The sequence below is a fragment of the Canis lupus genome, chromosome 6, assembly GCF_011100685.1.
Source record: "Canis lupus familiaris isolate Mischka breed German Shepherd chromosome 6, alternate assembly UU_Cfam_GSD_1.0, whole genome shotgun sequence".
Classification (NCBI taxonomy): Eukaryota; Metazoa; Chordata; class Mammalia; order Carnivora; family Canidae; genus Canis; species Canis lupus.
The window spans coordinates 40,269,299-40,286,221 of NC_049227.1; the positions used below are offsets into that span (position 1 = coordinate 40,269,299).

At 66.4% G+C, this 16,923-nt stretch overlaps 2 protein-coding genes across 12 annotated transcripts; one reads left to right on the plus strand and one right to left on the minus strand.

Moving 5' to 3' along the window:
• The first annotated feature begins 1,716 nt into the window (after positions 1-1,716).
• GNG13 (G protein subunit gamma 13) lies at positions 1,717-8,498 on the plus strand. 6 transcript variants are annotated; one of them, XM_038540872.1, is made up of 3 exons: positions 1,717-1,836; positions 8,031-8,162; positions 8,303-8,498. In XM_038540872.1, the coding sequence occupies exons 2-3, from the start codon at positions 8,065-8,067 to the stop codon at positions 8,406-8,408; spliced, it is 204 nt and encodes a 67-aa protein (XP_038396800.1). In that variant the 5' UTR covers positions 1,717-1,836; positions 8,031-8,064; the 3' UTR covers positions 8,409-8,498. The 6 variants fall into 6 exon arrangements, with proteins under 6 accessions (XP_038396800.1, XP_038396799.1, XP_038396797.1 ...); XM_038540871.1 differs by having other exon boundaries at positions 1,738-1,866; XM_038540869.1 differs by lacking the exon at positions 1,717-1,836 and adding an exon at positions 6,462-6,572.
• On the minus strand, positions 8,461-16,711 carry CHTF18 (chromosome transmission fidelity factor 18). Of its 6 annotated transcripts, none has more exons than XR_005360991.1 (23): positions 16,575-16,674; positions 16,296-16,484; positions 16,035-16,185; positions 15,781-15,949; positions 15,588-15,653; positions 15,385-15,477; positions 15,248-15,300; positions 15,010-15,154; positions 14,324-14,533; positions 13,719-13,816; positions 13,352-13,475; positions 13,117-13,268; positions 12,867-12,960; positions 12,483-12,581; positions 12,264-12,394; positions 11,939-12,110; positions 10,882-11,106; positions 10,649-10,798; positions 10,425-10,555; positions 9,665-9,814; positions 9,412-9,558; positions 9,020-9,077; positions 8,461-8,950 (listed from the first exon to the last, which is right to left on the minus strand). XR_005360991.1 is itself a non-coding variant. In XM_038540863.1 (23 exons), exons 1-23 carry the CDS (start codon positions 16,663-16,665, stop codon positions 8,814-8,816), a joined length of 3,030 nt encoding a protein of 1,009 aa, XP_038396791.1. In that variant the 5' UTR covers positions 16,666-16,674; the 3' UTR covers positions 8,461-8,813. The 6 variants fall into 6 exon arrangements, 5 of the variants coding, with proteins under 5 accessions (XP_038396791.1, XP_038396792.1, XP_038396794.1 ...); XM_038540863.1 differs by having other exon boundaries at positions 9,665-9,809; XM_038540864.1 differs by having other exon boundaries at positions 9,020-9,147; positions 9,665-9,809.
• Positions 16,712-16,923: the final 212 nt, after the last annotated feature.

Sequence of the window (16,923 nt, forward strand, 5' to 3'; positions counted from 1 at the left end):
CTGTCACGGGACTGCTCACACCACTCTTCACACCCTTCTGCAGAACGGGCACAGGACGTGTCCCAGAGGCCAACCGATGCGACACTGGGAGGAAGCAGAAGCAGGGACTAGGCGGCTCTCCCCTCAAGGGGTCGGTATGAGGGCCCCCCCACCCCCCGGGGTGGAGAGGGCTCAGCGGGTGAGCCTGGGCCTCCGGCCTGCGTGTGACAGCGGGGTTCCAGGATCGAGTCCCACGTCGGGCCCCGTCCATGGAGCCTGCTTCTCCCTCCTCCTGTGTCTCTGCCTCTCTCTCTCTCTCTATCATAAATAAGTAACAAACAAATACATAAATAAATCTTTTAAAAAGTATATTAAAAAGGGGCGGGGGGGACCGTATAAGCGTAAGACGACGCATCCGGGGTTGTTTGAACACAGCGCCACGTTTCCGTGAGAGGGTAAGAGGGACTGGTTAGGGCGGCGGGCCTGTCTTGTTGGGCTTAAGGGAAAACCTCCGGGGGCACATACGTGTGTTTCCACTTCCGACACGGAAAATACCCTTCACCTCGGGCGCGACAGGAGGTCGAAGCCCGGGGAGCCGAGCCTGGGCCCGGGCGTCCTCACGTGCGCATGGGGCTCCACCTAGCGGCGAGCAGGGCAAGGCACACGGGGGGGGCCTCCGGGGCTTTCCCCTCAGGTCCCCAGTGTCTCCCCCTCAGCGTCTCCCCCTCAGGGCCCCCGGTCTCCTCAGTGACTCTCCCGTCAGCCCCCCCCCGCCCCCCCAGCGCCGTGTCCCCCCTGCGTTCCCTGGGCCTGCACGCTCGGGCCTCCCCACACCCGCCGTGGAGACTGCGTCCCTACTAGAGGCCTGTTCCGCGTATCTCAGCAGGCCGCACGCCTGCTGGGGAGTGTTTGAGGTCTCGGCCCCGAGGTGAGCCAGCGTTCCAGGGGGGACCGAGGGGTAACAGGCGGCCGGCTTGCTTTCCAGCGTGACTCGGTGCAAGGACCCCAGGCGACGTCCCAGTGGCCAGGAGCTCTGGGCCGTGGTGGGGGAGCGCGTGGTGGCGGGAGCGCAGGTGAGTGAGCAGGTGTGGCTTGAAGACCGAATGGGGCCTGGGGGGGCAGGGAAGCAGCTGCGCTGTGCGCCCCCGAAGCCTGGCGCCCCTGGTGAGCCCCGGGCGCCTCCAGCCTCCACCGTGCTAGCCCGCCGAGGCCCCACCTCTCGTGCCCTGACCCTGTTCTCGTGCATTCCTTCCTTGCGCGGCCCGGGAGGGCTGCGGGTGTGCAGGTGGCAGTCCGCGTGCCCTCGTGATCCTGGAGACCCGGGATCGAGTCCCGCATCGGGCTCCCTGCATGGAGCCTGCTTCCGCCTCTGCCTGTGTCTCTGCCTCTGTGTGTGTGTGTGTGCCTCTATGAATAAAAAAAAAAAAAAAAAGAATGGAGCTAGAACTAGTTCTGAGAGATGGGCATCAGAATCCTCAGGCTGTGTCCTAGCAGCAGCAGCTTCAGGACAAGGAATTCGCGTTAGGGAGGCAGCGCCGGGCGGCCACGCGACACCCCAGCTCCCTCTGCCCGCGCTACCCGCGGACCCGCCGCGCCGACGCCACCGCCCGGCTCCGGGACTGCAACGCCACCGCGACCTACCGCGAGACCCCGCCCAGTCGCTGCGGACACCCCGCCCCTTCCGGCGCTCACCCGGAAGTGGCCTCCCAAGACGGAAGTGTGCGAGTGGAGGGAGAGTCGGCGCCCGGGCGGGTCCCGTGCCCCGCGTCCCTCAGCGCCCTCGGGTGAGAGCGGGGGCCGCCGGGGCGTGTGCGGCCGCCGCGGCGACAGCCTCCAGCCCGCGGGACGTGCGCTCAGGTTCGTGGCCGGCGGTCCGAGCTGGGGCAGGTGAGGGTCGCGGGGAGCGACGCAGGGGGCGGGGGGGACGGACAGACAGACGCGGACGCGAGCCCGGCTCTCGGCCCCGCTGTAGCGAGCGTTTGCCTCCTGTGAAGGGCCGTGCTGACCGCGCGGCGACTCGCGGGGACGGCAGCGTCCCGGGGGCTCCGCGCGGCCTCACCCGGGACGAGAAGCTGCGGAGCTGGACGGGCCGGAGGCTCCTGCTCCGGACACAGCGCCCGGGATGCTGGCGGCGCCCCGCGGCCCGGCCCGGCCCGTACTCCGAGACCAGGAGACCGCCCGCACCACGTCCCCCAGCCCTGGGCCCGAGGGGGAGCGGCCTCCGCGGGGGCCTCGCAGGCCATGGCGGGAATCTACGGGCACCCTGGACGCGTCGCAGAGCACCAGGCGTCTGTGCCCCTTCCCCGCCCTGGGGGCTGCGCACACGGCCAGCCCCTGCACGTCTGAGGGGCTGGCCTGAGCTGCCCCCACGCGCCCCGGGACTCCCACGTGTGACCGCTCCTCTCCGCACACACCCCCCGCACCAGCCTGTCCGGGCTCTAGCCCCATCGCCATCCCCGACACGTGGCGGCCTCGGCGCCTCAGGTGTGCGCAGCCCAACGTCCCGCGGGAGCACAAGAAAAGGCCTCGCTGCCCCCAGGCCCCCCTCCAGCGTGGACAGCTGCGTGGGGCGCTCCCCACCGCCCCCCCCCCCATGGACATCATTTCCGGCCCGTCTCTGTGTCCGGCCGCTCTCCACGTGCTGCTCAGGGAGCTGCCCTGGCCCTCACACATCCTCCTGGGGGAACACTCAGTGCCGTCCCCCAGCAGAGGATGAGCTGTCCACCGGGTCAGGGGCCACACACAACACAGGGGCCTTCCTACCACCCCAACGCGGTGTGCATGTCCTGCATCCACATGCCAGTGGTGCCGCCACCCCTGCCGAGTGGAACCAGGGTCAGCTCAGCAGGCACTGCAGAATGCCAAGCCCTCAGAGCAGCCTGTGCCCCTACGAGCCCAATGCCCAGACGGCCTCGTGGTCCAATGCTTACATCACCTCCCTTTGTGGTGCGTGTGCCTTGGGGTGTGGTCCCGTAGACTCCCTACTGACGTGCTGGGACCCCCAAGTGGCATGAGGCTCATGAAGCAGTGACCCCACGCGGCCTGAGGGTGTAGCCAGACCAGAATTGGCTGTGTGCTGAAGTGTCCTGAGCTTGCACAGGTGGCAGACCTAGGCCCGACTATGTGCAGGCTGTGGTGCCCGTCTCCGCACTTGGGGACCACATGGACAGGCCACTGGCACCCTCCAGTCCTGTCTGGTAGCAGGAAGCCTAAGGCAATAAAGCACAGTTGTGCCTCACCAGAGATGAGACGTTCAGCGCAGGATGACCCCTTCCAAGGACTTGTCCCGCTGGACTGGCCATGGCCACTGGCCCTGGGAGGGGGAAATGGGGGGCGGGTGAGGGAGGCCAGCACTGAGCTATCCCTTCTTCACAGGTGACCAGGCAAAGTTGCTCTACCTTTTTTTTTTTTTTTTTTTTTTTTTAATTTATTCCTGAGAGAGACAAAGTGGCAGAGACACAGGCAGAGGGAGAAGCAGGCTCCATGCAGGAGCCCGATGCGGGACTCGATCCCAGGTCTCCAGGATCACACCCTGGGCTGAGCCACCCAGGGATCCCTGCTCTACCTTTCTTGTCTCAAAGTAAGCATCTGCCCGAGGGAGGCAGCTCTGCCAGCCAGGGGGCTGCTGGGAAAGGGGACAGTAGGCAGCCTGCAAACAGGAGTCAGAAAGCCCATGACACGACCGGCCTCACCTGCACCTTCCATGCATCACAGGCTCCCTCCACAGACCTTCATGAGATGGGGCCCCTGTAACTTCGAAGGTTCATATGTTTTAGAAACCTCAAGTCCCTCTGGCTGGTGTTGGGAGCTGCTTTATGGGTCTCACCTTCCCTGAGACCTCAAGCCCCCGGGCCAGGTGCCCAGAGGGGCCTGGCATTGTTCACTGGCCACAGAGCTGGGACAAGGAGCTGAGTGGCCCAGCGCGGCCTCCCTGACATTGCCTTAAGAGGTCTTGCAGGCCGGAGCTGCCCTCCCGCCCAGGCTGCCCTAGAATCGCGTCTTACGTTAATTGCACACGTCAGCCTAAGAGCGCTTGGGTTATTTTTGAGTCGTTTTCAACCTCCCAAAGATTATGGAAAAACACTCTCATTTCTTTTATGAGCTCTGATTAACAAGAGAAATAAAAGATTTCTTTTCTGGTTTTCCAGGCCTGGTATTTGCCCGCCAGACCATGCAGGGGCAGGAAACGAGTCAGTGTGTTCCCGTGGGGCTACCTGGCTGTGGTCACCATACCTGTTGAGAGCCCTCGGGCTGTGTCTGTGGCCTGGGGGTGCGGTGGGTCTGACCCCCCAGCAGTCACGCAGAGCTGCAGTCTTGCCTCCGGCCTCTCTGGGCTGTGTCCTGCTCTCAGGTGGCCCTGGGTGGCCAGCGTGCCATTCAGAAGCCTTTGCCAGCTCAGAGTGGTGGGGGGGGCAGTGTGCTGGGGCCTTCCCCCCTCCTCCTGAGCCCTCTTCATGGCCCCCCACACACACTGGGTGTTTATTCTCTTGAGCACTGAAATCAGCACTACTGGGGGAGGTCCTGCCACGGTCCCATTGTGCCCACCACGGCCCCCAGAGGCCTAGCCCGCACTGCCCGCCTGCCCACTTGGCAGGAGCCCAGCAGCGGGGCCCGGAGCGGCTGTTTCTAGGCCATGATGAGCATGTTGGGTCCCACCAGCAGCCCAGATAGTGGAGCTAATTTCAGCACGGCGTCTAGTCTCTGTGGACTGGCTCTGGGCATCTGTAAGGTGGCATCCCCTGGAGGATATGCTGTCACTGCCCCCCACCCCATCCAGCGTCCCAGGAAGGTGAGAAACCTGGGTCCTCAGGCCCTGGACAACAGTTGTGCACCAGCAGGGGTGCCACACAGCCTTGTGGCCGCCATCACGGGGGGATGTGATCAGCTCAGGGCCACTTCTGAGCCTGGAGAGGCCACGCAGTGGCAGGTGTGGCCGGCGCCCAGAGACCAGAGAGCACACAGCCACAGGAGACACGCAGGACCCCGCACCCCACGCAGCCACCACTGTCCTGACAGTGTGCCCTACCGCCCAGCTGCCTTCAGGTGTCCCCGCGGTGCACGTCTACACTGGCCTCCCTGTGACAGTGGTGCAGCATTCAAACCACTTGCAGGGCAGGGCCTGGGAGCAGACCCTAGTCACACCTGATGGGTGACCCAGGTCATGCCAGGGCCTCTTCCGGGGGGCCCTCCAGATGCTGTCGGACCAAAGCCTGGTCCCGGGGCCCAGTTCTGCCTGTGTGGTCTGAAGAGAAGGCCGCCGGGTCGGGCTGGCCCGGGTCTCAGACCAAACCTTGGCCAGTCCCAAGGGCCAACGTGCGCCCTGCCCTAGGCTGCCGCCCCGTGTGCACAGCAGCCCCGGCGGCTAGAGCGACAGTGTTCCAGGCTGGAGTGAGGCCAGCACCGCCGGCCATCTGCCCTGGGGATGACGGCAGTGCCCTGGGCTCTAAGCCCCCTGCCCCCATAAATCCATAATAAAAATAATCCCTCACTTTCCTGATGTGCCCCAGTTCCAGAAGTGCCTCCTGATGCGTCATCGTGTCAACGCGTGAGATGGGCCAGGGAGGCACAGCTGACCCCATTTCACAGAATCGCATCAGGGAGGGCTCAGGGGCCCAAAGGGGCAGGGGGCACCCCGTCCTGCCTCCCAGATGAAGACAGGATGACTGTTCGCAGGCCCCCAGCCCAGAGGAGGTGGCCAGAGCTCCTGCCAAAGGCCTGGTCCGGACCTCTACCGGGATCGAGGTTGAGTAGCTGGGCGCTGCTGCCCCCTGCGGCCGCCGTTGCTGCCCAGGGCCCCCCTGCCCAGGATGCAGCCTGGTGCCTGCGTCACCTGATGGCCCCAAGGGCACAGTTCCCCCGAGAGTTGGGCAGTGGGGCCTGCCACACACACCCAGGGCATCGTGTCTGAGGACAAAGGGATGTGGCCCCATCGCTGATGGCACCTACCCTAAGGGCTGCGAGGGCAGAGCGAGTGTCCCATGCTAGGTCCCATCACGGGCCGGCTGAGGAGCCAGGCAGATATGTGACAGGTGCACACTGAGGGAGGACACCCCCCTCCCCAGAGCCCCCAGAGTTGCTCACCCTGGGCTTGGGCACCCCTGAGCAACCCCTGGGCCTGCACAGGTCAAGTCTGTTCCCTCGGGGTGAACGGAAACGTGGATGTGCCCCCAGGGCAGCTTCCCGGTCGGCCTGCCGCTGGCCTGCGAGTGGGGGGCAGGGCCAGGTCACCTGGGGGCGACTCAGCTCCGGGGGAGGGCCGCCCGAGGCCGTCAGTGGGCACTGCCCATCCGTGGGCACTGCCGAGGCTCGTGCCTGCCGTCCACCGGCCGACGACCCCAGCCTGCCGGGGCCTGGAAGCCTTTGGTGCCCGGCCACGGACTCCGCACTGTCCACCTGGCGTGTGGCCCCCACAGGCGCCGGCAGGTCCGGGGTAGGCCCGGGCGTGGGGGTGGGGGAGGGGGCGGTGCCGGCGGCCCCAGGTGGCAGGAGTGGGCGGGGCCCCGCCGGGCTGTGCGGGGCACGGCCGCTCCCGCTCACTTGGCCCGGCCGCGCTCCCCATCATCGGCCCTCGGCCCTCGGCGGCACCCTCCGAGGTAGGTCTGAGCGGGGCCCCTGCGCGGAGCGGGGCGGAGCAGGGCGCAGCAGGACGGCGGCGCCTCCCGGGGCCGGCCGGTGCCGCCGCGCTGAGCCGCCCGAGCGCCCCCGCCCGTCGGTCCTGCGGCCCCGAGCCCCGGCAGCCCCTCGCGCTGCGGGCGGGCGGAGGGAAGCCGCGTCCTGTCGTGCGCGCCGCCCGCAGTGCCGCCGAGCGCCGTGGCGTGGCCGGGGGCGTCGCGGGGCGCGCGGGACGGGCGGCCGGCTCGGCGGCGCGGCGCGCAGGTAGGGCGGGCAGGGCGGGCGCCCCGGGAGAGACCGCCCCGAGGCCGCCGGCTGGGAGGGGGGCGCCAGCCCCGGGGGGTGCGGGTGGGGACCACCGCCCGGCCCCTCCGGCTGCCCCTCCAGAGGCCGACTCTGTGCCCCCGCGGCTCCCCCGCCCCGACTCAGTGTGGCTGCTCGTCCCCAGCCGGCCAGGGCCGACCCCCATCGCCCCCAACACGGAGATCTTCCAGCCTGGAGGCCCCTCCGCAGGCTGATGCAGGCAGGGCCACCGCCGTGACCCCCGCCCACCCTCCCACCCTCCCAAGGGCCAGGAAGCCAATCCCCTGGCTCTCAGCCCCCAGAGATGGGAGCAGGGTCCCGGGGCCAGAGAGGGACCATCCCCTGGGCCCCTGGCGGGGGGGGGGGGGGGGGGGGGGGACCCGCTCTGCCGGGTTGGTACACAGTAGAAAGCGGAGCAGGCAGCGTGTGGAAGGTGCCGGCGGTGACAGCAGGCAGGATGCTGCAGCCACCGAGTCCCAGACCCGCTGTGCAGCCTGTGACCCCAAGACCCTCAGCACCGACTCCCCCCCCCAGCTCCTTGGGTCAAGATGCAAATCGCAGCCAAATCCTCCCAGACCCAAAATGAACTTCCTTCAGGGAGGCTTCCCCTTGCAAAGCAGGGAAGGCAGGCGGAGACCTGCTCCACCCCTCACGTGAGGGTCTGGGTTGCTCCCTCTGCAACCAGGAGCGGGAATTGGGCCTGGCAGTTGGAGGGTGGGCTCTGGGACCCCATCTGTGCTGGGTGCCTGGTCCCACTATCGCCGAAACGCTGCCCCTTCTCTCCAAGAGACCAGGCGGAGGTAAGGGGGGCTGGGAGGTGAGGATGCTCAGCGAATAGAGGTGTGCTCAGAGTAGAAAGTTTTCTCTGCAGTTAATGAGCCCCATGGGGGTCCAGGAGCAGGCACATGAGGCCTCATTACCGTGGCCTCAGCTTCAGGCCCTGCACCCTGTGGACAATGTGGTTGCCTACATGGAGCCTGGGAAAGGGCTGGTACAGCCGTGGGGACCTCCCAAGCACTACACTGGGAGTCAGCGTGCAAGGGTGGGCTCCTTCCCTTCCTGGTGGGGAGGGAGCACCGAGGGGATGACGGCAGGCTGGCAGCCCCCTGGCTGTTGCTCGCTCCTGTATCCTGCAGCCCCAGGCTGGCCACTTCCGAAGCTCCCGACGCCATGGAGGAGTGGGACGTGCCCCAGATGAAAAAAGAGGTGGAGAGCCTCAAATACCAGCTGGCCTTCAAGAGGGAGATGTCGTCGAAGACCATCCCTGAGTAAGTCCCCAGGACCCCACCCGGCCCAGCACCCGCTGATCCTGATCTGCACTTCATTTCCCTGCCCCATATGTATTTATTTGCATGCGTCAGCCCACACCCCTGCATCCACCTGCTCACCTCAGCATCCCCAACCACAGGCTTCTCAAGTGGATAGAGGATGGGATCCCCAAGGACCCGTTCCTGAACCCCGACCTGATGAAGAACAACCCATGGGTAGAGAAGGGCAAGTGCGCCATCCTGTGAGGCCCCCACACCCCGCCCCCAGATTCTCGTTTCTGTAGGGAGGACAACTCTGTAAACGTGTGACTTTTATAAAGACTTTTTGAGAGTGTTTGTGATTTTGTACATCTTCTGATGGAGAAAAAGCAACACAGCATCGGGTGTGGGCCCTGGGGCATCTCATATGGATCTGCAGCCCCCTGCACGGGCTAAGGTGTCCAGCGTGGGCCCCCGGCTGTCCAGCAGGCGTCACGGAGCTGGGTGTAGACCCGGGCTGTGCAGCAAGCTTCCCGGAGCCGGGCGTAGACCCGGGCTGTCCAGCAGGCGTCACGGAGCCGGGTGTAGACCCGGGCTGTCCAGCAGGCGTCACAGAGCTGGGTGTAGACCCGGGCCGTCCAGCAGACCTTAAGGAGCTGGGTGCAGCCCCGGCTACAGCAGGTCCCTGACGGGCACTCTGCGCCGCACAGCATTGGAGACGCCTTCCTTGAAGCGAAACCAGACGTCGCTCCTGCCCACTGCTCTGCCTATGCGCCGCTCAGCCACGTCTGTCTCGGGGGCCACAGCTCCTGCGGAAGCCACATCATTGCTCCTCCACCTCGCCCTGGCCCCTCCAGCCCTTCCCGCACCCCACGCACCTGCACTCAGGGGGGCCGCTCTCTTCGTGACCACACGACCGAAGAAATCCCTCTCGGGCTAAAGGAGGCAGGTGGGTCAGGCTCTCAGGGACAGACCCCTGGCGGACACTTCCACTATGGCAGGAGGGCTGAGAGGCCACAACCCAGGGAGGAGCCAATGGCCCCAGGCCGTGGGAGCAGATGCCCACCTCCCCTTCCCGGGGGCCAGGATCCCTTTGATCCCCCACCACCCACAGCAGCATCTTCCTACCATAGCCGGGCCCAGGGTGGAAGGAGGAGCAGGCCCCCTTTTGACCAGATGAGAAATGGGCCCAGTGGGACCCCCACCCCTGGCTGAGCAGCAGGCACGTGGCAGGCCCCCCAGGGCTGAGAACCAGCCCTGCCCCTCACACCTGTTCCTCCAGAGCTGCTTTCTTCAGGATGCGCTCCAGCCGCTGCTCCAGCCACTGCTCCTCTTGGCTGTGTGAGGTGGGTGGCTGTGCCTCTTTCTCCCCAGCACCGCCCAGTGGAGCCGTGGCCCCTGGGGGGCCCCTGTCCACCTGCAGAAGCAAGGTGTGGTGAGAACATCCCAGGCAGGGTCACTCCAGGGACAACAGCCCTGCCCTTCTAAGCCTGGCTCTGGCCCAGAGCCCAGGGTAGGCTTACCTGCGGGCCATCCCCAACCCGGGCCAAGGCCTCTGCCCGCCGCATTTTCTCCATTTCAATCTCGTGGGCAATGAGCTGCTTAGCCTGGTAGGTGAGGGGTTTGCGGGCGGGCAGCTCAGGAAAGCGACAGACCTCCTCCACGTTCCTGGTCTCAGAGTAGAGACGTGTCCGGTCAACAGGCACAGGCAGGGGCTACCTCCCACACCAGTCCCAGATGCCAAAAACCAAGAGCTGCAGCGTGGGGCTCGTCCTGGCAATATGATGCCTCAGCCCCAGAACAGCAGGGTATCACCCACCCCAAGCCTCAGTTTCCCCAACTGCCTACAGGCATTAGAAGGGAACTGCCCCAGGGCTGCAAGATAAAGAAATGAGACAATATGGCAAGATCTAGACTCAAGGCTGGAGTACCTGGAACTGTCACCGTTACTGCCTCCTTGCAAATGGCCCAAGGGGGCTGAGCACTGGCCCTCTTGTTGGTTGGGCAGCATGGCCCCAGGGAACATCTCAGAATGGGCCAGCAGAGCCCTGAGGGCAGCTCCCGGAGAGACATGGAAGCAGTGAGAGCCATGCCACAATTGTATTGGGGCAAGAGCGGAGCTGGAACTGAGCAGAGCTGGAACCGCCCCCTACCACTGCCCCACAGACGGGAAAAGTGAGACTCACACCTCGCTGAGACTGCACCTTGAGATTCCTGCCCCAGTGACCGCCATAGCACCTGGCACCCAGCCCCTGGCACCCACCCCAGGTGCTGCGGACTCACGGCTCGAGCCTGTAGATGTACTGCCCATCGGGCCGGCGCTCCTGGCGGTAGGTTAGGCTGTAGGCAAGCATGGTGCCCACGAGGCTGGCCAGCTGCTGCTTCTCACGAGTGCTGTACAGCTGCGTGCTCACCTATGGGCAGGGGGCAGTGGGCAGGGACGCTGAGCGTGGTCAGGGCCCAGCCCCACCAGCAGCCACACCCCCCACTCTGGACAAAGCACTCACAGGGCGCAGCTTGGGTGCAAGGATGTCCAGAATCAGGCAGAGGGCATCCAGGATGAGAGCCTGAGGCGTGGCCCGGCTGCGGGTGGCAGGTGCAATGCCTGCCACAAGTGTGTGGATGAGGTTCTGTGTCCGGCTCGTCCGGCTCTGGGCCTAGGATGCAGGGTGGATTGGGCCTCGGTAACCCAGGGTCCCTGGGCCAGACTCTAGGCCCCAGGCAGGGGGCAGGGGCACACCTCCTGCTGGCTGCTGGGGAATGCAATCCTCGGCACGTGGCTAGAGGCAAAGAGCAGGTGGAAGGCTGCCGGCAGGAAGGGCAGGTAGCGCAGCAGCTGGAAGCTCTGGCCGTGGTGGGCGGTGCAGGTCAGCAGGTCATCAAAGGCCAGCCAGTCGAGGGCCGTGCACACGGTCCCCAGGCTGGAATCCCGCAGCCGCAGGCGCAGGAAGTTGTCAAAAAGGCCCTGGGGGTAAGCAGGTGGGTGGGCCTCTGAACCCCCGGCCTCAGTGCAGCCCACTGTATAAGCACCCCCCATGGGACCCTCCACCTCCCACCTGCCCTGCCAAGTCCAGGGTCTGGGGCAGCAGCGAACAGCAGCACGGGACCCTGAGGCCCCAAAAGAGGAGCCAGGAAGGCCCAGCCTGCTGCCCCCACTGTTGGCCACAACCCAGATGCAGGAAACACCCTCACGCCGCCCCCACCACCTCAAGGAGCCCACAGGCTCCAGTACCCACCCCCTCCCCGAAGGAAGTCCTGTGGGCCAGAGCTGAGGCCAGAGCCCCTGCTCCTGTGCCACGTGAGGTTCCCTTGCCCTCGGGGCACAGCATACCCCTCCCCGTAGAGCTTTCCGGATTTATGCAGATCCCCAGCCACTAATCCAAAGCTGCTTAGTCAGGGACATGGCTTAGACCAGGCTTCCCGGGCGTGGGGGCATCTCTGCCACCTGCTCAAGCCAAAACCTCACCCTGCCAGCTCCACCCCACGTTCCCGTTCCCACAGCTCACGTCCAGAACGGGAACGCTCCCGAGCTCTGACTCGGGCCGTGCCACCCACCCCCCATCGCTGCCAGCTCACCCCGGCCATCCCACCAGGCACCAGCTACTTCCTGTCCCCGGCCCGTCCCGGCTTGCCGTCACCTCTGACAGGTCTCCCTGACGCACCGTGTCCGCCACCCTCGCTCATCCCTCTCCTTGACATCACTGCAAGTGCCTCCTATTCTCTGGGACACACACACGGCCAGATGCTAGCCTACCAACACCCCCAAAAATGTCTCATTGGGGATGCAACGAGATTACCTGCACCACCTTCTCGTGCTCGCCTGCGGACGCAGCCACGTGCAGGATGCGGTGGAGGCGCTGCGCAGCCGTGGTCAGAGGCGCCTCGGCAGCACGGGGCCCTGGGCCCAAGTGCGCATCGCCGAGCAGGAGCATGTGTGGGGCAGAGGAGGGGTCTTGGGCCCAGCGCTGCCTGCAGAGGGGTGCCAAGGCTGCAAGGGCACCCTGCCTCTTCATCGCCCTCGCTCCCCAGAGCGGCCCAGGTGTTTGTACACCGATGAAGCTCTGTGGGTCCCCAGAAGGGGATGGAGGGGGAGGCCGAGCACCCCCAGGCCCGCGTGCTTACCTCTGGGCCCGGGGCAGCTGGAAAATCTCCTGCCACACGGAGAAAAGCCCCTTGCGCTGGTCCTTGAGCCCGACCCGCGTAGTCTGCACGGCCCGCACACTCAGCTCCCGCCGGCCCCGCCCGTGAAGGAACTGGACACAGGGTGGTGGGAGCTGGTGAGAGGAGGCCTCCCCCGCCTCACCCGGCCGCGGCCCCCCGCCCACCTGCCCACTGGCCCACCTGCAGCGTGTTGATGCAGGCACGGATATCGTTGTCGGTCTTCTCACACAGAGCTGCCAGCGCACCTGGGTCAGCCTGCATGCCCTGCCGTAGGGAGATCTGCAGGGAGGGGCAGGGGGGTGGGCAGATGCTCCCCGGGAAACCCACCCCGAGGCCCCCTCTTCCTAGAACACGGGAGAACCGCAGCTACAGATCCCCGCGGACCCGCCTGGGTCCCTGCTGGAACCTCCTACTGCCAAAGAGCAAACCGGTGCAGTCATGTCCCAGGGCCGGCTGGAGGCTGGGGGAGGCAGAGGGGGCCAGGGCCGGGACAGGGGGCGCGTCCCCCCAGCCTGTAGTCGGCCACGCAGCCCCTCATCGTGTCCACCCCCAGCCCTCACCAACCTCCTGCAGCCGTTGCGTGAGTCTCGAGGACAGTATGGGTGGGAAGTGGAGCAGGAAGGCCTGCTGTCTCAGCTGTCTCAGGGACGGCACAAACCTGCAGGAGTATGGGCACGCACCAGGGTGGGTGCCACAGCCCAGCGGGCGGAGGTGGCCAGGCAGAGCTGGCGGTACACCCTCCCAGGGCCCTCCACCCTCCTGGGGAGCCCCCCCGCACTCCGCCCTGTGCAAAGCCCTGCTCCACCCCACTCACTGGTCATTGCAGATGCAGATGATGGGCCTCATCAGGAGCCCCCCGTCGGCCCGGTGTCGCCGTCCCCCACTAGTGGGAACGCCCGGACCCCCTGACTCTGCATCCTGTGGGCCCTTGCGGTCCAGGACGTTCAGAAGAACGTTGATGGCAGCCTAGGGAATGCAAGGAGGATGCAGTAAGCCCTAGCCAGTTGCCCACCCACCTGCCCACCCACTGGGGCATCCAGGAGGCCCACCACGGGCGCTCCGTCGATCTCATCGATGACCAGACAGTTGGGCTTCCCGCCAGCACCCAGCACCGACTCCATCTGCGTGGCCGCCTCGATGCACGTGCGGAAAGCCTCAGGGCTGCGGTCATCACTGGAAGCAGTGGGGGGGCGGGGGGGAGCCGTCAAGGCAGCGTGGCCTTGGCCACAGCTGCAACCAGGGTCCCCGATGAGAGCCTCCCAGGGCAAAGCCGCTACGCCTACACCTCAAGGCTGCCCTGAGACACAGCGGCAACCCCAGCCAGCCGTGAGAAAGCAACTCCGTTCCAACCACTGGGGTCTTAGGGTGCAGTCAGGACAGATGGGGGCCCTGGAGACTGGCCTCCTCGCCCCTCACCTTGCGTTCATCTCCACCACGCTGTACCCAGCGTGCCGTGCAATCACGTGAGCCAGGGTGGTCTTGCCAAGCCCCGGGGGCCCACACAGCAGCGCCACCTGAAACCACAACAAAGGAGATGCGGATACGCTACTCCCTGTGCCCAGGGGAGCCCCCCCAACACCCAACCGCCAGGCTGAAGCCTGCTACTCGGGGGGGGGGGGGACGTACGCCCACCCCCTGCGGTGACCGCACAAGAACAGACTCCAGCAGGCTCGCGCTCCACCGCCGATGCAACAGAGCGAGAGGAAGTCCCACATGGGACAAGCAACTCGGCCATCACTGAGACAACAGAGCCCAAGAGACCACCGTCACCATGAGCATTCAAAGGAGAACCAGGGTCCTCTAGACAGCGCAGGCTTCACATAAGCCATTAAACAGACTCAGATTCCAACTCGCGTCACCGACAGTCCACGCCAACACCCTGATGCTACAACGCCCGTGGGGGGGGGGGGGGGGGGGATAAACATGCCTCGTGGCCCCAGGAAGCTGCAAAGGTGCTGGCGGCCGAGAGAGCATCGCCCCTGGGCTCACACGTGTGTGGGGAGCAGCCAAGCAGGACTCACCTTCTGTCGGGGCCGCCGGCTCGGGTCCAGGTCAGCCTCTAGCATGTCCTCCAGCACCTGCTCGTGGCTCTTCCATTTGCTGGAGGTTGTGGCCTCCTTGCCACCTCGGGCCAGGTCCATGCTGGGCCTTGGCTTCCTAGCAGGCCTCTCTCGGCCGAACACCACTGGGTCCCACAGTTTTAGCCACTTGAGGAGGCAGCGGTTAGTGAACTACATAAAGGGAAGCACAGCCTGGAGGAACCGCCAGCACCAGGGACACCCTGCCCTTCACATCCACCCATCAGGAGCCCCAAAAACACACAAAGACACTGAAACTAAGTGACAGGTGACCAGTGCCTGGCCACCCAACCCGTGACCGACAGAGTGAGGCTCATAGCAGACCTCCACCCCTACAACTCTGACCCCCTCAGGAGCCCCCAGCACCCCCAGGGGCATCCCTGCACCAGCTTCTATGACAGCAGGAAAGGAAAGAGAAGCTCCAGGCACGGGTGGGGGGATCCCCAGTCCAGGTCCCCGGCCACGCCGTGCTGACCTCAGCTTCCCCACCCATGCCTCTAACGGGCAAATCAAAACCATCTCCCCCCACCCCAAGGCCTGTGAGCTGACGACACAAGGATTAGCTGAATTCCACACTGTTCATCTTTGGAAACAAAAAAGCCAGTCACATTTGAACGACAAGGTCTCACGTCGTCACTGAGCAGCTCCGTGTAGTACTGGGGTGCGAACTCGTCCACCCAGAGGCAGTGCTGGGAGCCATCCGGGCTGTTGGCCAGCTCTTCCTCAGGGGCCCCCAGGGGCTGGACCTCTTCCTCCACCTCCTCCGACCTGAGGCTGGAGAACATCATGCCTGAGCCGCCGGGCCTCTGGAGGGACTGCACAGCCCCCCGATACAGGCCACAGAAGGGGAAGGGGTCACCGTCTCACCTGCGAAGTGTATCCGAGAGCTGATGGGCCTCCTGCAGCAGCTGCTGCCTCCGCTGTGCAAAACCAGAGGGTGGCATCAGGAAGGCTCCAGCGTGCAGGCACCCTAGAGCCACCCTCCCACTCCCAGCAAGCCCCACCTCGCTGTCGACCTGCTCCTTCAGGGAGGCAAAGGACACACCCAACAGATCCAGCCGGCCCTGGCCTCGCCACCAGGTGTCACGGAAAGGTGTCTGCCGAGAAGGGAGTGCAGCAATCATCACCTGCCAGAACGTAACCCCCCACTGACCCCCTCCGGACAGCGCTGCAGGACCCAGAAGGGCATCCTCCAGCACAAACACACCAGCCGCAAGACGGGCCTGTCCCTAAGCAAGCATTCCAAGAAGAAAAGCCTTCTGGGTGGGAGCATCTGGAAGGAAGAAAGAAAAGCAATAGAACGAAAGAGAAGAAGCCAGGGAGGAGGTGAGAGGGGGACGGGCTGGTGAGTGTCCGGAGGGTCCGCAGGGTCCAGGCCCGTCAGGACAGCACGCGCCCACCTGCACCCCTGTGCCCACGGGGTCCGCGCGCAGGACCAGAAAGGCCCGGGAGCCCGCCGTGGAGGTCACGCTGACGTAGTCCTCCAGGACAGGGGGCCGCCTCAGGACCGGATTTCGGGCCGCCCCGGGGGCCCACAGGAGGCCGCCGTCAGCAGCAGCATCCGAGGGCCTGGGAAGGGACAGGAGGGGTCGTCTTGAGGACCCGGACGCCTCCCAGGGCCCCGGCCCCATCCGGAACCCGGCAAGCCACACACCCCTCGGGCCACAGCTCAGGGGGGACCTCGGGGCTCGGCGGGGGGGTGATGTCCCCAGCGGGGGAGTCAGGACCCGGCGGCTCCTCCGGCTCCTCCGGCCTGAAGTTCAGCTCCCTGACGACCTGCAGCCGTGGCCGCTTGACCCTGGGGGCTGGGGAGGCAGACGTCAGGCGCCCAGGCCGAATGTCCCCACCCCGGTCGTGGTGGGTGGCCCTCCTCCGCAGCCGCGCCCCGCCCGCGCCCCGGGCCCTGCGCACGTACTGGGGGGCAGAGCCGCGTCCCCCGGCGAGGGCGCCGCCAGCCGCCTCACCCCCGCGCCGCCGCGGCTCCCCGGGCGTCCACCTGCGGGGGGGCGGGCGGCGGCCCCTCCGGCCTCGGCGTCCTCGGGCGTCAGCCCGGCCCGGCCCGCCGCGGCCCAGCGCTCCCTGCGGGGTGACCCGGCCGCCAACCCTGCCAGGACAGACAGCCGCGGCTCAGCGCGCCCCGCGCACGGGGCCCCGCTCGCCCCCTCCCCCGGGCAGCCCCCCGGCCTGCGCCCACCTTCCAGCTCGGCCAGCACCTCCAGCTCGGCCGCGAACCGGTCGTGGAAGTCGTCCTCCGCCCCGCCCAGCCCCAGCTCGCGCTCTCCCATGGCGCCAGCTCCCGCCGCACTCGCAGCGCGCTCCGAACCTCCCGCGCCGCCGTCGCCGCGCCCGCCCCCGGCGTCCCGGCGCCGCCAACCCCCGGCCGGCGTCCCGGCGCCACTCGCCATTGGCCCACGAGAGAGCGCGGCGGAGGCGGGGCTGCGCGCGCAACTGGGGCGGGCCCGGGCCGGGCGCCGCGGACGCTCGCCATTGGCCCGCTCGGCCGTCCGTCCGCGGCGGGGGGCGTGGCGTGGGCGGGGCTGCGC